Source organism: Trichechus manatus, unplaced genomic scaffold (genome assembly GCF_000243295.1).
Source record: "Trichechus manatus latirostris isolate Lorelei unplaced genomic scaffold, TriManLat1.0 scaffold00052, whole genome shotgun sequence".
Classification (NCBI taxonomy): Eukaryota; Metazoa; Chordata; class Mammalia; order Sirenia; family Trichechidae; genus Trichechus; species Trichechus manatus.
In genome coordinates, this window is record NW_004443988.1 from 9496923 (window position 1) to 9514553 (window position 17631).

General features: G+C 38.9%; 1 protein-coding gene across 1 annotated transcript in view; it reads left to right on the forward strand.

Moving 5' to 3' along the window:
* The window catches only part of SPDYA (speedy/RINGO cell cycle regulator family member A), a 43248-nt gene that overhangs the window by 22768 nt on the left and 2849 nt on the right, over positions 1 to 17631 (forward strand). The window contains exon 6 of the mRNA XM_004377645.2: positions 12232 to 12529. Coding sequence (XP_004377702.1) covers positions 12232 to 12529 — 298 coding nt within the window. The remainder of the gene's footprint in view (positions 1 to 12231; positions 12530 to 17631) is intronic.

Sequence of the window (17631 nt, forward strand, 5' to 3'; positions counted from 1 at the left end):
TTCCTCTTCATCTGTGAAATCTAGAATACAAGTTATCTGCTTCCAAAGGTACAATGGCAGAACAGGCACAAGCTAGACATTTCCATTACAAATGGGAGAAACTGGAAGGAAAGAAGGGATAACAGGCACCAAGCAAGTCAGCAGAACACATTACATTAACCCTCAAGGTTTTGAAAATAATCCTCTGTTCTCTGAGACAATTTACACAAATGGCCCTACCCTCCAGACTCTATGTATTGGCCACACTATCCAGATTCTCGGCTCTGGGCTTCAGCTCCACCTTCCAGACCCGCTGGGACAGCAACTCTGCTCCCTCAGCTTTAGGTGCACCATTCTCCTAGTCCATCTGAGTGGCGACTCCACTCTTAGAAACACCGGAGGCCATGGCTCACCCTTTGAAACCCCTGAGGTCATGGCCATACCTTTTGAGACTGAGGCAGCTTGGCTTCTTGTGTTCCTTGTCACTTCAGCTTCTGCTTCCTGGTTTCTTGGCCTCATGCCCACATCTGCCCTGCTGGGCCAGGTGTTCCAATGCTCTGTAGCTCCACCAGTAAGTGCCCGGAGGCACGCCACTCCTCCAGGAAGCCTCCTGCGCACAGGTACTCAGCTCTGTTGCTCCGTAGGTCGGCAAGCGTACCTCCACCGATAAGTGTCCAGAGGCACCCCACTCCGCCAGGAAGCCTCCTGTGCACGGGCACTCAGCTCTCTCATTCCATGGGTCGGCTTCAGTGCCCTCTCACACTGGTCTCCTGGTTTTGCTGCTGGTGGTTCTCTGCTGCTGCCGCACCTGTATCCATTCACAGTTTCAAAACCGCTTCCACATTTTAGGTATCTGTTAGAACAGCATTCCACTCTCTCAGTACCAAATTCTGGAGTTTCTCAGCACAGGGATCCCAGGTCCAAAGGACACGCTTCACTCTTAGCTCTTCTTGGTGGCAGTGGCTCCTCTTTCTCTGCTTGCTTCTCTCTGCTTTTCTCTCTTGCAGGGCGGTAAAGGGAGGTGACTCAGGATACATCCCATCCTAATCCTGCCTCAGTGACATAACAAACAAAACCTAATCCTCATTAAAAACCCCATTGCCATCAAGTCAATTCTGACTCATAGCAACCCTATAGAACAGAGTAGAAGTACCCCACAGGGTTTCCAAGGACTGCCTGGTAGATTCAAACTGCCAACCGTAACATGACTTAATACTGCCTCATTAACATAATGGACAGCTAACTTCCAAATGGGACCATAATCACAGGCATAGAGGCTAGAATTTACAACACATCACAATATGGAGGATAATCAGATCACAAAATGGAGGACAACCACATAATACTGGGAATCATGGCTTAGCCAAGTTGACATGTATTTTTAGGGGACACAATTCAATCCATGACAGACACTCAGCTAAGAACAAGAAGGGAACACCAGAGGGAAGAGGTGAGGAGAGGCAGTGGCTTCCTCCCAGTGGACTACCCACTCACTCCCAAGATACAACAAGTATTATTTTAACTGCAGCAACTTTAATATACACTATTGGAGCTGAATTTCCCATGGCTACTGACACTAGACTACTACAGAGCAAAAGAGAATGATGTGGTTTAATGATGTATGTGTAAAAGACTTAAGAGTTCTAGACACTTAACAGACTTGGTTGTATAATCGGACTTACAGAAAGGTTTATGTAGACTTTGGCTGCATTAATAATTAATGTGTGTCAGAATAGGACTGTGCTCCATAGGCTTGTCAATGGCTGATTTTTTGGAAGTAGATCTCCAGGTCTTTCTTCTAAGGTGCTTCCGGGTGGAATCAAACCTCGAGTGTTTCAGTTAGCAGCCAAGCACATTAGCCATTTGTGCTACCTAGGGACTCTAGTGTCCACAAAAGGAGGATAATCAGATCATACCTAACATATTGCATTTGATTACATTGACCAGCAGCTGTCTTCCAGAGGAAAGCATAGTCTCAAAAGTGTCATATGTGGAATAATAGAAAGGATTAGTTATTTCTGGTATGAAGAAGAGAGGATTCAGGAAGCTTGCAACCTACTTTCAAATATTTAAAGGGCCATGGTTGGATAGGAAATAGATTTGATTTGTCTTTTTTTTTTACTATAAAGCAGAGAACTAAGATCTGTGGATGGAAAATTAAAAGAAGAAGGTAGCTCAATGTGAAGAATATCATCCCAACAGTTATCAAAGAATGAGACATTTCACCAAAGAGGATATGAAAAGATGCTTAGTGTCATTAGCCATTAAACCTGTTGCCAAAAAGTCGATTCCAACTAATAGTGACCCTATAGGACAGAGTAGAACTGCCCCATAGGGTTTCCAAGGAGTGGCTGGTGGATTCGAACTGCTGACCTTCTGGTTAGCAGCCATGCTCTTAACCACTGCACCACCAGGGCTTCTCATTAGCCCTTAGGGAGATGTCAATCAAAACCACAATGAGATACCACCTCACCCCATCAGAATGACAGTGATCAAAAAATGGAAAGTAGTAAGTGTTGGCAAGGTTGTTAAGAAACTGGAATGCTCGTTTATTGCTGGTTGGAATGTAAACTGGTACAGCTGCTGTGGAAAACATTTTGGCAGTTCCTCAAAAAGTTGTATATAGAACTGTCATATGACCCAGCAAGCCCAATCTTAGGTATACACCAAGAAGTGAAAGCAGGAACACAAACAGAAACCTGTACACCAATACTCATTGCAGCACTTTTCACAATAGCCAAAATGTGGAACCAACCAGAATGTGCATCAACAGATTAATGGATAAACAAAATGTGGTATATACATCCAATGGAATATTACTCAGCCACAAAGAAAAATGAAGTCCTGAAGAATGCCACAACATGGATGAACCTTGAAAACATGCCAAGTGAAATAAGTCAGTTGCCAAAGGACAAACACTGTATGATCTCACTTATATGAAATATACAAATACATAGAAACCAAAAATTATTAGTGGTTACCAGCATGGAAAGAGGGAGTTTTTCTTTAGGGGGCATTGAGTTTACGTTAATGGTGGTGGAATAATTTGGTAAAGGGTAGCGAGAATGGTTGCACAACTTGAAGAATGTAATGAATATCACTGAATTATACATGTAGAAATTGTTGAATTGGCATATGTTTTGTTGTATATATTTTTAAAAAATGAGATAAGACTCTTCTGAAGCAGTGATTCCTGTCACTAATGAATTTTTTTTTAAACACGTAGACGGTTATGTTATAGAGGGAATTCATGTTTTAGGTAAGCAGTTAAACTAGATGGGCACTAAAGTTCCTTCCAACTCTAAATTTTTCAGAGTGCAAAGTTATATTTTATAAATATTTGCCACCTAAAGTCTTGCTGGGCAAGCTAAGCTGCTCCTTAACATTTGGTAGAATCCATTCATTCAGCAAATATTTATTTAACGAGGACTTAGTAAGTATATACCAGACACTAAATGGTGTCATTTCTTTTAATTTAAAAAGGCTTAAAGCAAAGATAGCAATATTAACAGCTATTAATTCTGAGAGATAGGAATATGGATATTTGTTATACTATTCCTTATGCTTTAAAAAACCCATTGCCGTCAAGTTGATTCCAACTCATAGTGACCCTATAAGACAGAGTAGAACCTGCCCCATAGGGTTTCCAGGGTGCGGCTGGTAGATTCAAACTGCCAACCTTTTGATTAGCAGCTGTAGCTCGCTGTAGCTTTTAACCACTATGCCATCTTTAAAGGATAAAGCGTAAGGAATGCTTTTTTAAAAAAAGGATAAAGCATTCCTTATGCTTTATCAACATCTTATTAAAGATGAATGAAACAAAAAAAGATAAATGAAACCTAAGCATTACTTCCTCAAAAATGTCACTTTATTTAAATGAGTTTCATCCCTTTATCCTCTATCACAGTACCCTGTTTGTTTCCTTTTATAGCACTTAACAGAATTTATAATTATTTATTTGCTTGCTTATTGTCTCTTTAAGTATAAACTAACTTTAATAAAGTAAAAAATATAGTACTCCTCTAACATCTCCCTGCCACTTCCATCCTCACACTCCATTGATAAGAATTATGCTTTTGTTCTCTTTTACCAGGAAAATAGAAACAACCAGAAAAGAACACTAACATGTTCCCACCCTACCTACCCTCCTACCTGTAGGTATACCCATAAATCTGTCCTTCCTTTGTTACTATGAAAAAACTATCTTTGCTTCTACCCAAGTCCATTCCCTCTACTTGTGCACTAGATCTATCTTTTCTTGCCTTTAAAGAGCATCACTCCAGTAACTATAGCCTCTTTCCAGCATTTTCACATTTTCTGTTTTTATTGGATCACTGCCAACAATACACAATTACTCTAAGATCTGCATCAATAAAAAACAAAATTTCAATCCCCACGTCCCTTACAATTAAACTCCTTAAAAGAGTTATCTATACTCTGTCTCCACTTCCTTTCCTTCCATTCTCCTTGAACCTATTCACACTGTCTTTTCCCCATCACTCCATAGAAACTTGTCGGGCACCAAAGATCTCTATATTGCTAAATCCAAAGGTTAGTTCTCAGTCCTCAGATTATGCAGTTTAGCAGCAACATTTGACACTGTCCCTCATTTCTTCCCGAAACAGTCTTCAGTTGGTTTCCAGGCCACTAGCTTCTTCCCACTCACTTTGCCAATTCCTTTTCACCTCACTTATCTTGTAAAGTGCACCAGGGTTCAGTCCTAGGACCTCTTTTCTACTGATAACAGCTCACTAGGTGATCTTGTCCAGTGACAACTTTCAGATCTATAACTCCAAACCTACACTTCTAATTGCCTACTCTCACTTTATTGCCTAATAACCAAAAAAAAAAAAAAAAAAAACCAAACCCATTGCTGTCGAGTCGATTCCGACTCATAGTGACCAAGGAGTGCCTGATGTATTTGAACTGCCAGCCTTTTGGTTAGCAGCGGAACTCTTAACCACTATGCCACTATGGTTTCCTCATTGTTTAATAGATAACATGAATTTAACATGCCTGACATTGAACTCCAGATTCCACCACACAGACCTTCAAACCTGCTCCTCCTGCAGTCTTCTGCATCTTAATAAATAGCAATTCCATCCTTCCAGTTGCTCAGGCCAAAAATCTAAAATGTCATCCTTGACTCTTCTTTTTCTCATATGCATAGCTTAAAAAAGTGTCCAGATCCCACTATTTCTGGCCACCTCTACCACTAACACCCTACTTTAAGTGATTGTCACCTCTTGCCTCAATTATTGCCATAATCTTCTAAATAGTCTCTTACAATCTTTCTCCTCTGTAGTCTATTCTTCATACAGCAGCCAGAGTAAATCTTTTGAAAAGTTAAGTCATATCATGATTGCTCTACTCAAAAGCCTCCAGTGGTTTCCCATTTTACACAGAGTAAAAGGCAAAGGCCTTATAATGGCTCTACATGGTCTGCCAGCTCTTTCCCCCTTATCTCTTTGACCTCATCTATCCTTGGTCACTTTGCTCCAGTCACACTGGCCTCCTTGCTCTTCCTCAAACACACCAAGCACACTCCTGCCTCAGGATCTTTGTACTTGGCATTCTTGTTGCTGGGAATGCTCTTACCCCAGTTATCAGTATGTTTCATCCCTCACTTCATTCAGTTCTCTACGTAAATGTTACCTCAGAGAGACCTTTTGTTACTACCCTATGTAAAGAAGTATCTCCTTCCATAGAATAGAATTGAAGAGTCCAGAAATAAATATATTTATATTCAACTGATTTTTGACAAGGGTGCCAAGAAAATCCAGTGGGTAAAGAATAGTCTTTTCAACAAATGGTGCTGTGACAGCTGGACATCTACGAACAAGAGAATGAAATTATACCCCTACCTCTGGACCAAAGATCTAAATGTAAGATCTAAAACTAAAATTCTTAGAAGAAAACATAGGGGTAAATCTTAATGATAGGTTTCCTAGATATGATACCAAAACCATAAGCAACAGAAGAAAACGTAGATAAATTAGGCATCATCAAAATTAAAAACTTTTGTCCTTCAAAGGATAACATCCAGAAAGTGAAAAAGAGAATCCACACAATGGGAGAAAATTTTTGCAAGTCATGTATCTGGTAAGGGACTTGTGTCTAGAATAAAGAACCTTACAACTCAGTAATAAAAGACAAACCAATTAAAAAATGAGCAATGGATCTGAATAGACATTTCTCCAAAAAAGATATACAAATGGTCAATAAGCCCATGAAAAGAAGCTCAACATCATTAGCCATCAGGCGAAATGCAAATCAAAACCACAATGAGCTACCCCTTCACACCCGCTAGGATGGCTATAATAAAAAAGACGTGAGGATATGGAGAAATTGGAACCCTCATAAACTTCTGGAATGCAAAATGGTATAGCTGCTTTGGAAAACACTCTGCAGTTTCTCAAAAGGCTAAACATAGAGTTAACCTATGACCCAGGAATTCCACTCCTAGGTATATACCCAAGAAAAAATCCTGTGTGCACACAAAAACTTGTACATGAATGTTCATAGCAGCACTATTCATAATAGCCCAAAGTGGAAACAACATAAATGTCCAATTGACGAACGGATAAACAAAATTTGGCGTATCTGTACATTGGAATATTATTTGGCAAGAAAAAGAAATGAAGTACTGATACATACTACAACATGAATGAACCTTGAAAATGTGCTGAGTGAAAGGAGCCAGTCACAAAGGACTATATGTTTTATGATTCCATTTACATGAAATGTCCAGAATGGACAAATCCATAGAGAAAGTAGATTAGTGGTTGCCAGGGGCTGGAAAGAGAGAGGAATGGAGTGTGACTGCTGTCTTTTTGGGATGGTGGTTTCTTTTTATGGTGATGATTGCACAACTCTGTGAATATACTAAAAGCCATTGAATGTTACACTTTAAATGGTGAATGGTATGGTGTTTTAATTTACCTCAATTAAGCTATTAAAATAAAAACTAGTATCTCCTGCTGTTACTCCGTATTCCCTTTCCTAGTTTCAGTTTTCTTCATGACATTTAGTCACCATATAATATACAGTTTTACTTATTTATCTTGCTAATACTTATTTCCCCCCCCACCAGAATATAAATTCCAAGAAGACAAGGTATTTTGTTTTTATTTTACCTCCAGTGCCTAGGACAGTTCCTGGCACATAGTAGGTAGTACTCAATATATATTTACTGACTGATGGAATGAATGGAATGACTTCCAATTATTTTTCAAACTTACCTTCTTATCCATGAAATAGAAAAACAATAAACTATAAAACAATTCTTCGCTGAGCTCACTTATCACCACCGCCCCCCACTTACTTCAGTGGCAGATAGATAAGCTGCTTTTTTGTTTTGTTTCTTTGTTTTTGGCTGTTCCAACCAGGTACCCTTTAGAGCAATAAAGATGTCTTTTTCAGAAAGGCTTGGAATCATGTTGGTGTACAGAAAAGGCAATTACCTCATAGATTTTATCCTGTACTCTTAAGTATTCAGTCAACAGCTCATTTATGAGTAAGACACCAAGTTTATTATCAATAAGTATTACATCATTCCTGAAGGTTGCTGAAGGGATGCAGTTTGCTGCACTAAAGTAGCAAGACATGCTGTTACAAATTTAGGCAAGCATTCTATTTGCATTGGTTATTGAGAGCCCTGTTCTGGCATATTGCCACACATTTGTTTGGTTCCGTATCCTAAAATAAACCCATGTTAGGATAGTAGCTTCAAACTGGCTTACAATAATATTTTACATTTGTATAGTATTTTAAGGAGCCTGGTGGCGCAGTGGTTAAGTACTCAGCTGCTAACCAAAGGATCAGCAGTTTGAACCCATCAGCCACTCTGCAGTAGAAAGATATGGCAGTCTGCTTCCATAAAGATTATAGCCTTGGAAACCCTATGGGGCAGTTCTATTCTGTCTGTAGGGCTGCTGTGAGTCAGAATTGACCCGATAGCAGTGAGTTTTGGGTATAGTACTTTCCAAGTTCATAAATATTTTAATTATTTGTTAGTTTAAAAATGTATATTATCATTTTATCTTGGGATGTAAATAGCATAAGTGTTCTTTCCATTTCACAGATGAAGAAACTTTAGCTTAGAAAGGTTGTAACTTGTCATTGTCATTAAACTCAGCACTCTTTCCATTATACCCAACTATCAAAAAAAGAACATATTCTCTCAGATAATGAGTTTGTAATTTGTCTCTTCTTTTTTTAACCTTGACTGCAAGGAAGCCCTGTGGAGCACATTCTACTCTTGACACACATGGGGTCACCATGAGCCAGAGTCGACTTGATGGCAAGTGGTCAGCTGTAACCCTTTATTGCTGGCATATCTGCTTTTACCTCCCCTTAGCCCAATTTTCCCTTTGGGGTCCTAGTTTAATGATTTTTTTTTTTTTTTTTTTTGCAGTTGCTCTTTTTGTAAGCTATCTCAAATCCTTTTTTGGAAAGAGATGGGTTATGATCAAGCTAGAAAAGTATGTAGGGCTTCTCCAGAAAAGAGTAAAGACTGTTTCCCTCCCTATTCTGATCTTATTTTCTTATGATCAGTTACCTTTTTTGACATCAGCTCCTCAGAGGTGGAATTTACTTAGGTTTGTAATGGCTTAATTTGTAGCCTAGTTTACAGATTATGGAGGATGCCTATCTGATGAGAAAGAGAATCTCATGCATCATGGAGGGTAGCTGTTTAATCAAGAGGAAGCTTTACTCCAGTTATGTACTCTCTGTGGCCTAGATCCCACAAATCATCAGAGCTGAGTTCTCCAACAGCTACTACTTGATTCCAGATTAGGAATTTAGAAAGCAGTGATGAGACGTAAGCAGTGTTTTGGACAGGGTAATCCAATGACAGTGTGCAGAAGAGACTCAATATAGGGAAGCAAGGGTGTAAACTACATTTATGGCAGTGGTGAAGAAAAAGAAATCAATGCTAGAAATGTCAGAAAATTATACTTGTCAATACTTGGTGACCAGTTGGATATAGGACATATGGGAGAGGGAGCTGTCAAGAGTTTAAGGTCTATATAACAAGGAGAATAATGGATTCATAATGGAAATAGGGAAGGCTAGAGAATGAAACTCGTTTATTGGGAAGATAAGGAATTTGGTATTAGACATAATGAATTTAAAGTGATAACTGAAAAATGAACAGTCAACACATGGTAAGATGAGTCTATATATGGGTGATGTTTCAAGCCTAGTAGATAAGAGATCCAAGGTAAAAGTAATACTATTACTTTCTGAACTTGCAAAGTAATACTAGTACTTTTTGGGTAATACTTACCAGACACTTCTAAGTATTAACTCTCATAACAACTTTTAGAGCTAGGTAACCCCAGATGAGGAAACTGAGGCATAGAGAAGTTAGGTGACTATTCCAGTGGAGAAAAGCAGCACATCAGTATTCAAACCCAGGCCATCTGACTCCAGAGTCCGTGCTGTTAACACCTACATTACACTGTCTCTTGAGATGACAGGGAGGTAGAGTGTGTATAGAGAAAAACAGAGGGTCAAGAATTAAATTTTAGGAACACCCACCAAAGGCAACAACAGCAAAAACCTGGAAATAACAAGAGTAAGATAAAGCAAAAACGAGGGTAACATTTCTAGTAGGTCAGCTGCTACCAGTGTTTCAGAGAAGTCACTTTCATAGAATCATAGAATTTGAGGACTGAAAGTGACCTCGTTTTTCTCATAAAAAAGATGCCCTGTGGCCCAGAAAGTTATGTAATTCACTGTTGTTTTCACAATAACATTCTTATTATATATTTATCAGTATAAAATATGTTAATAAAATATACAGTGAAACCTGTGAGAGCCAGAACTTAACGGGACTGCCTTGTTTTTCCAGGTCTTGTGAATTTTTTGCCTTTGACAGGTGCAGTCTTACCACTTTTCTGTTGCTGGTTTTAGCGGAAAATATTTGAGTTTTCCTTCTCTGACAGGTTTCTGCCTTACGTATGTTCCGGCGTTTGCAGATTTTACTGTATGTTAAAAAATAAACAAGTGTGTGTATATTTTTCAAGCTAGCTGGTCAAGTATGTGGAAAGACCACGATGCCCAGCTTATTGCAGAAATAACAGGTTTCTGAATTCCTGAGTTCACCAAACCTGGAATTTTGTGTGCTTCCTATTTCCCCTGCTCTTCTCGCTAAATTTTGCTGTAGGATCCCTACAAAAATCATGTTAGTTAAGGTGGCCTCCAATTCTTATTTTCATGTATCACTAAAAAATACTTACTGATTGCATAATACTGTGTGGAGAGTATTTGGTACAGAGGTGTATGAGAGACAATTCCTGCCCTGGGGGGGCTTTCAGTAAAGTAGATTGAACCAAAAACCAAACTAAATCCGTTGCCGTCAAGTCAATTCCGACTCATAGTGACCCTATAGGACAGATTAGAACTTCCCTAGAGGGTTTCCAAGCTGTAAATCTTTACAGAAGCAGACTGCACATCTTTCTCCCTCTGAGCGACTGGTGGGTTCAAACTGCCGATCTTCCAGTTAGCAGCTGAGTGCTTAAACACTGTGCCACTTGGGCTCCTTAACATAGATGACATACATAAAAAGATATATCTCGTACTAGACAGTTATATGCTTAAAGCCCTAAGAGACAAGAAAATCTGAAAGCTGGACTTGTTAGAAAGCTGGGACTTGTGCCAGGCCTTGAAGCAATACTAAGACAAATGAAGGGAGGGGACACTCAAGACATGGGAAATAAAGATATAGAAGTGTTGAGGAAAATGAGTAGATCAGTATGGAAGGAATAAGAAATTCTAATATTCTACTTGCTCACCTTAAGAAGCTCTAAACCTAGTTTTACATTGTCATAGAAATGTCGTTAATGTCTTTATTTGCTTCTACCTTTTAAAATTTATGTAACTTTATTATATGTCTTTGGTTGAAAATTTTTGAAGGATTTAAGAAGTGGATTATAAAATAAATTCAATCCTAAAATATACTATTCCTTTTCAAATTAGCGTAGCTAGTATTCTTCATGCGGGTGGTCGGGGGGAACACAGTAACCCCTTTTTCTGAGGGGACTGGTCTAAATCTGGGGTTTTTAAGGTTTTTTTCTTTTTAACTGCAAAAGCCTTTCTTTCCAAACAAAATTTTACACACGTTCCCATATAGAATAGATAAATATTGAGCTGCTCTGCCTGCTCAATCTTTCCTTAGTCCTTCCTCGGGTCCCTAATATACCTCTGTGAAACCTTAGGGCTCAAGACAGTTTGAATATCACTAGTCTAGGTAATTAATAAGGCTCCATCTAGCTCTAAAATTCTACAGTTCTCATTTACTTTGGGTTGTTGATAAATGCAACTAAATATTTTTGCTTAGAATGCTTAGAAGTTCTAGACTTCAGTCATGAGGTCAGCACATAGGTACACTTCCCAGACTGACTATATTGCTCACTTCTTAAATGGCTTGTATTTGCTAGATGCTATGTGATAAGGACTTAATACACATTTCATCTAATCCTCCCAACAGTCCTGTGATGTAGATAGTATCCTCATTTTAGGTATGTGGAAACTGAACCTCTGAAAGGTTAAATAATTTTCCCAGCATAGAGCTAGCAAGTGGCAGAGCCAGGATAAGAAGCAAACTCTATCCTGACTCCAAAGCCCATTTTTTTTGATTTAACAAACCTTATAGAATAATGCCTGACATGAAGTGAGGACTGTAAGTGCTTTATGAATAATACCTCATCCAGTCCTCACAACAACCCTCTAAGATGGAAACTATTATTATCTCCATATTACAAATGAGGAAACTGAGGAACAGAAAGGTTAAGTAACTTACCTGTGTTCTTATTTACCATATCTCTTGCCATAATTGAAAACATTTTAAGATTAGCCTAACATACATAGTTAGAACCTCAAAGTTGTTTTTAAAACCCAGCACCTTCCAAAGGTAAGAATTATATATTGTTTGGAGTTAACTTCATTTTTCCCGAACTCAGAATATTGAGAATTGAAAAATAAATACCCTGACAACCTGGAAGGTTGCTTCAGTCCTATCTCCTATTTGAAATAATTTAAATGCATTGTCAATTATTGTCTTAAGGATCCAAGCAATGGATCACTTTATGGTTAATACTGCCTAATCTGGAAATACATTATTATTATTTTTAACATTGGTAACTCAGTTTTAGAGGTAGCTGTTCTTGAGTTAAAATGTTTGTTCTTAATTTTACTAAATTATAAAATCTTTGTAAAATTCTAAAAGTAAGCTTTCCACTATAGGTTATGGCCATTGCACCAACCCATTATATATGGCAGCGAGAACGCTCCGTGCATCACAGTGGAGCTGTGAGAAACTACAACAGAGAGGAAGTTCAACTGCCCCGGGGCCCTAGTGCCACACCAGTAGATTGTTCACTCTGTGGCAAAAAAGGAAGATATGTTAGACTGGGATTGTCTTCATCATCATCTTCATCCAGTGGTACAGCAGAAGTGATGGAAAAACATTCTCAGGAATCACACAACTTATTCTCAATGGACAAAGCAGTTGATCCTTCTCAAGCTGATAGCTATTCTCAAGGTATGATTTAGTGATATATCAGAATTAGATTTATGCATGTTATTTATTGGGCACTAGTGAGTCCTTACAGGCAGAGATACATAATTTATATACTAGAACAATATGAGTTAAATTAGTAGTGAAAGTTTTCCCCCTTTCAGTAGTCACTTTTTGTCTTGTATCCCTGTTTAGTGGTAGCCTACCTAAAAGGATTTTTATTGTAACTTATGTAAAAATGAAACTTAATACACTATAAGCCTCAAGTATTTTAACTGTATTTTAAGAGCCTGAACCATTTTCTTTGAAATGTTTATTTTATTCAAAAGAGGTTGCAAGAAGAAAATAAATTTACTTGTAATCTCATTATCCAGCCTTATTGACTGGTTAACTATTATTGTTTCCTTCTATATACTTTGTTTCTATTTTCTATTTTTAACAAAATTAGAACCATACTATATCTAGGCCTGCTTTTTTTCACTCAAAAAGCATTTCCTCATGCTATTAAATAATCTTTTAAAATCTGGTTTTTAATCATGACATGGTATGATATATGTACCATAATTTAGTTGCATATTTCACTTTTGTTGGGATTTAAGTGGCTTTTTATACTGGTATTTTAATTAGAAAATAATCATATACACTGGAAATACTTTTAGTCAATCACACTATAATTTTCACCAAAAGTATTTTTATAAAGATACAGCATTTTTCTGGCATTTCTCTTCTAAATTTGAAATAGTACGATAATATTCCACTAGCAGTGATCCTTTTTACTTTTTACAAAGCCTTTCTTCCAGATCTTCACCCATATGATCTTCACCCATATGAAGACTGACAGATTTCTTATGATCCTTTCTAGTTCTATGATGAGAAATGAACAGACCTGCATTATTTCAGATTCTCGCCTATTTATTTTTACTACTATGAGATTAACAGTGGTTACTGAAGTTTTACTAAAAGAGAAACTAACTAGACTGTAAGACTCTTGAATGTAGGGATCAGTTATTGTTCTGTTCCCTATCCATAGTAGTCACTTAAGAGATTTGAGTGACCGTGTAAGTCTTCCTTTTCAGCATCTCCAAGCAAAATTTTTATTGGTTCACTCATATTTGAAGGCAAGTAGGGTTTACGATAGGCTAAATTATAAAATAAGAATTGCCTTTCAGCACCGCTTCTCTCCTTCTCCAGGTCCTTTTACCTACACTCTTTGATCCTTATCATAGGTAATATTTACTGGGTGTTTAAAATGTTTCAGGCAATGTACTAAGTGGAGGCACTCAATAATCATCTATGCTGAGTTTTAGCATAAAAGCCTGGAGCAGAGCATCAGCTGTCTGTCTGAACTGGGTTTTCTGCAACCACATACCAGTTGCAGTCTAGTCAGAAGGTTTTACATTCATAATCTCATTTAATATTCATGACCAACCCTAAATACTATTATTTCCACTTTGCAGATGAAGAAACTGAGGCTTAGAGAGGTTATTTGCCCAAGGTGATGGAGCTATATTTGAACCCAGGTCCGTCTGACTCTAGAGTAGAGCCTGAACTCATAACTACAGTGCTCTACTGCTCCCTTTGATAAAATCCTCCCTTTGGTGGTGAAAGCATTAAGAACCAAGTCCCCAGTGAAAGTCTATATAGAGTGAGGTGGAGAGAATTCCAACAACAGACAATTTGAAGAATTTACAAAAAGCAGAACAGAAGCAATTATATATTATTCAGACCAACCCCTGTAGATGTCGAGAGAGTATACTGTAGGCCTTGACATCTCAACAGAAGATGTGAGTACATCTAGGGAGTAAGGAGCTGTATGCTTTCATCCTGTCCCTGGATGAAAGCCCTGGACTCAGGTTTAGATTCACAGGTCCTGTATAGGAAGGGTTCAAGTGAAATGACTTCATTTTATCAATGCCCATGGAAGCAGCAGTCAAGAAATCAAATGATGTATTGCATTGAGCAAATCTGCTGCAAAAATACCTCTTTAAGGTGTTAAAAAGCAAAGATGTCACTTTTAGGACTAAGATGCGCCTGATCCAGACCGCAACTACCAGACTGGCCTCTACCAGACTGAGTCCAGTACAACTAGATAGTGCCTGGCTGCCACCCCTGACTGTTCTGACAGGGATCATAACAAAGGGTCCCAGACAGAGCTGGAGAAAAATGTAGAACGAAATTCTAACTTACAAAAAAAGACCAGACTTACTTGCCTGACAGAGACTGGAGAAACCCTGAGAGTATGGCCCCCCGACACCCCTAGCTCAGTAATGAAGTCACTCCCGAGGTTCACCATTCAGCTGAAGATTAGACAGCCTCGTAAAACAAAACGAAACTAATGGGGCACAACAGCCCAGGGACAAGGACTAGAAGGCAGGAGGGGACAAGAAAGCTGGTAATAGGGAACCCAAGGTCAAGAAGGGAGAGTGTTGACATGTCGTGGGGTTGTTTACCAATGTCATAAAACAGTATGTGTACTAACTGTTTAATGAGAAACTATTTGTTCTGTAAACCACCTAAAGTACAATTTAAAAAAAAAAGTTGCGCCTGATCCAAGCCATGGTATTTTCGGTAGCCTCATATGCATGCGAAAGCTGGACAGTGAATAAGGCGACTGAAGAAGAATTGATGCCTTTGAATTATGGTGTTGGCGAAGAATACTGAATATACCATGGAATGCCAGAAGAACAGAAACCCTGGTGGCATAGTGGTTAAGAGAGCTACGGCTGCTAACCAAAACGTTGGCAGTTTGAATCCACCAGGTGTTCCTTGGAAACTCTTTAGGGCAGTTCTGCTCTGTCCTATAGGGTCGCTATGAGTTGGAATCGACTTGATGGCAGCGGGTTTGTTTTTTTGGGGGGGCAGAAGAACAAACAAATCTGTCTTGGAAAAAGTACAGCCAGAATGCTCCTTAGAAGCAAGGATGGCCAGACTTTCATCTCACGTACTTTGGACATGTTATCAGGAGGGTCTAGTCCTTGAAGGACATCATGCTTGGTAGAGGGTCAGTGAAAAAGAGGAAGACCCTCAACGAGATGGACTGACACATTGGCTGCAACAATGGGCTCGAACAGAACAACAGTTGTGAGAATGGCACAGGACCATGCAGTGTTTAGTTCTATTGTACATAGGTTCGCTATGAGTTGGAAGCAACTCGAACGCACCTAACAACAACATATTGGAAGGAACAACTATTCATTCATCACTGCTTTATTCTGTGTATTTACTCAAGGTTAAATTAAAAACCCTGTTACTGATGGCACACACACACTTGGCCAGTACATTTGCATTCATTTTCCTTAAATAAACTTAGCAGGGAGTGAGTTTATGAGAGGGGAGGGGGCAAGGGGTGCAAAGGTGATAGGCATGGTGGTCAGTCTCTCACTGCCTTGGCAACTGCAGTTTCCCAGTAGATGCATCAGTGACCTCTGCTAGCAAATTTTTCCTTCTCCAGTCCACATGAGGTGGCTGAAATTGCCTGATAGTATGTGGTTGCAGAGTCCGTGGGTGGTACAGTTAATGTGCCTAGCTACTAACTAGAAGTTTGGTGGTTCGAGTCCATCCAGAGGCACCTCAGAAGAAAGTCCTGATGATATATTTTCAAAAAATCAGCCATTGAAAACTCTGTGGAGTTCTGCTCTGACACACATAGGGTCGCCATGAGTCAATTCTGACTAGACGGGAACTGGTATGTGGTTGCAGAAAACCCAACTCAGACATGGAGAGTGGATACTCTTCTCCAGGTTTTTATACTAAAATTTAGCACAGATGGTTCACAGATGCTTCCACAGGCTTTCTTTCAAACACAAGCAAGCAGCTTCACCCTTTTCAGGTAAAAACTTTTTTTTTTCTACTTTAAAAAGATTTTTTTCTCAAAAGCAACATGTTCAAAAAACAAGTTTTTACAAAAACATGTTTATGACATTTATTACGAACAAAATGTTTTTCACTTTGACAAGGTGGGGTTAAAACATTTTTGGGGGAGTAGATGAGGCCTTCTTTACAAATTCATATACATCAAAATCACCAGTCGTGCACTAGGCACTTTATGAAAGTTTAAACACCTGACTCCCCAACCCCCAAGAAATCTGTGAGATGGCATTATGATACTCACTTTACTGATGAAGAAAGAAACTCAGAAAAGTTACAGTTACCAGGTAAACCAACAGTGGCAGCAACAACAAAAACAGCAAGATGGGAACCCAATTTTATTTGAATACACAGCACATTTGTATACTAACTAAACTACCATTGTTTCTCCTTACCTTATGTTGTCTTGAGCCTTATGACCTAGGGCGAGGCTCAGGCTAGTTCATTTGAGACACGGGTATTTATTACTATGTATTATATAAGGACCTCTCCAATTTTAGAGTGAAGGCAAGGATGGGGAGGCATATACCAGGCCTTAGCCCTGGGACAGCGAAAAAGAACACCCTCAATGAGATGGCTTGACGCAGTGGCTGCAACACTGGGCTCAAACATAGCAACGATTGTGAGGATGGCGCAGGACTGGGCAGTGTTTCGTTCTGTTGAACACAGGGTCGCTATAAGTCAGAACAAACTCGACAGCACCTACCAACAACAACAGCAGCCCTGGATCATATAGGCAGGCATGGGTCATTCCATCTGTTACAGTCTAAAAGTAAAGATTTTTTTCCTCAAAAATAAATCCTTTTCTGAACTTTCTTATTTTTGTCATCACCACTGTTCTAGTCATCCAGGTTAGAAATCCTTATACTTAATGAAGGCAAAATCAGGGTGTATAAATTAATAATGTGATAAGGGTTATGCTAATTATATACTCAGAAGAAAGGCTGGTGATCTACTTCAGAAAAATTAGCTATTGAAAACCCTATGGAGCACAGTTGTACTCTGACACAGATGGAGTCACCATGGGTCAGGGCTGACTTGATGGCAGCTGGTTAGTTTTAGATTAATTATATGATCAACATCCAGAAGCACAAATGACTGCAGAATGAATTCTGGGGGGTGGGAGACTTGATGAAGGCTTTTCAGAGGAAGTAATATATGCAACAGTATATTAGCCAGTGTAGGCTTAAAGCCATCAGCAAACTTTTGTTAACCATTTACTGCATGGAAAAGTGGGGCCTCTGGAAGGTATTGGGAAG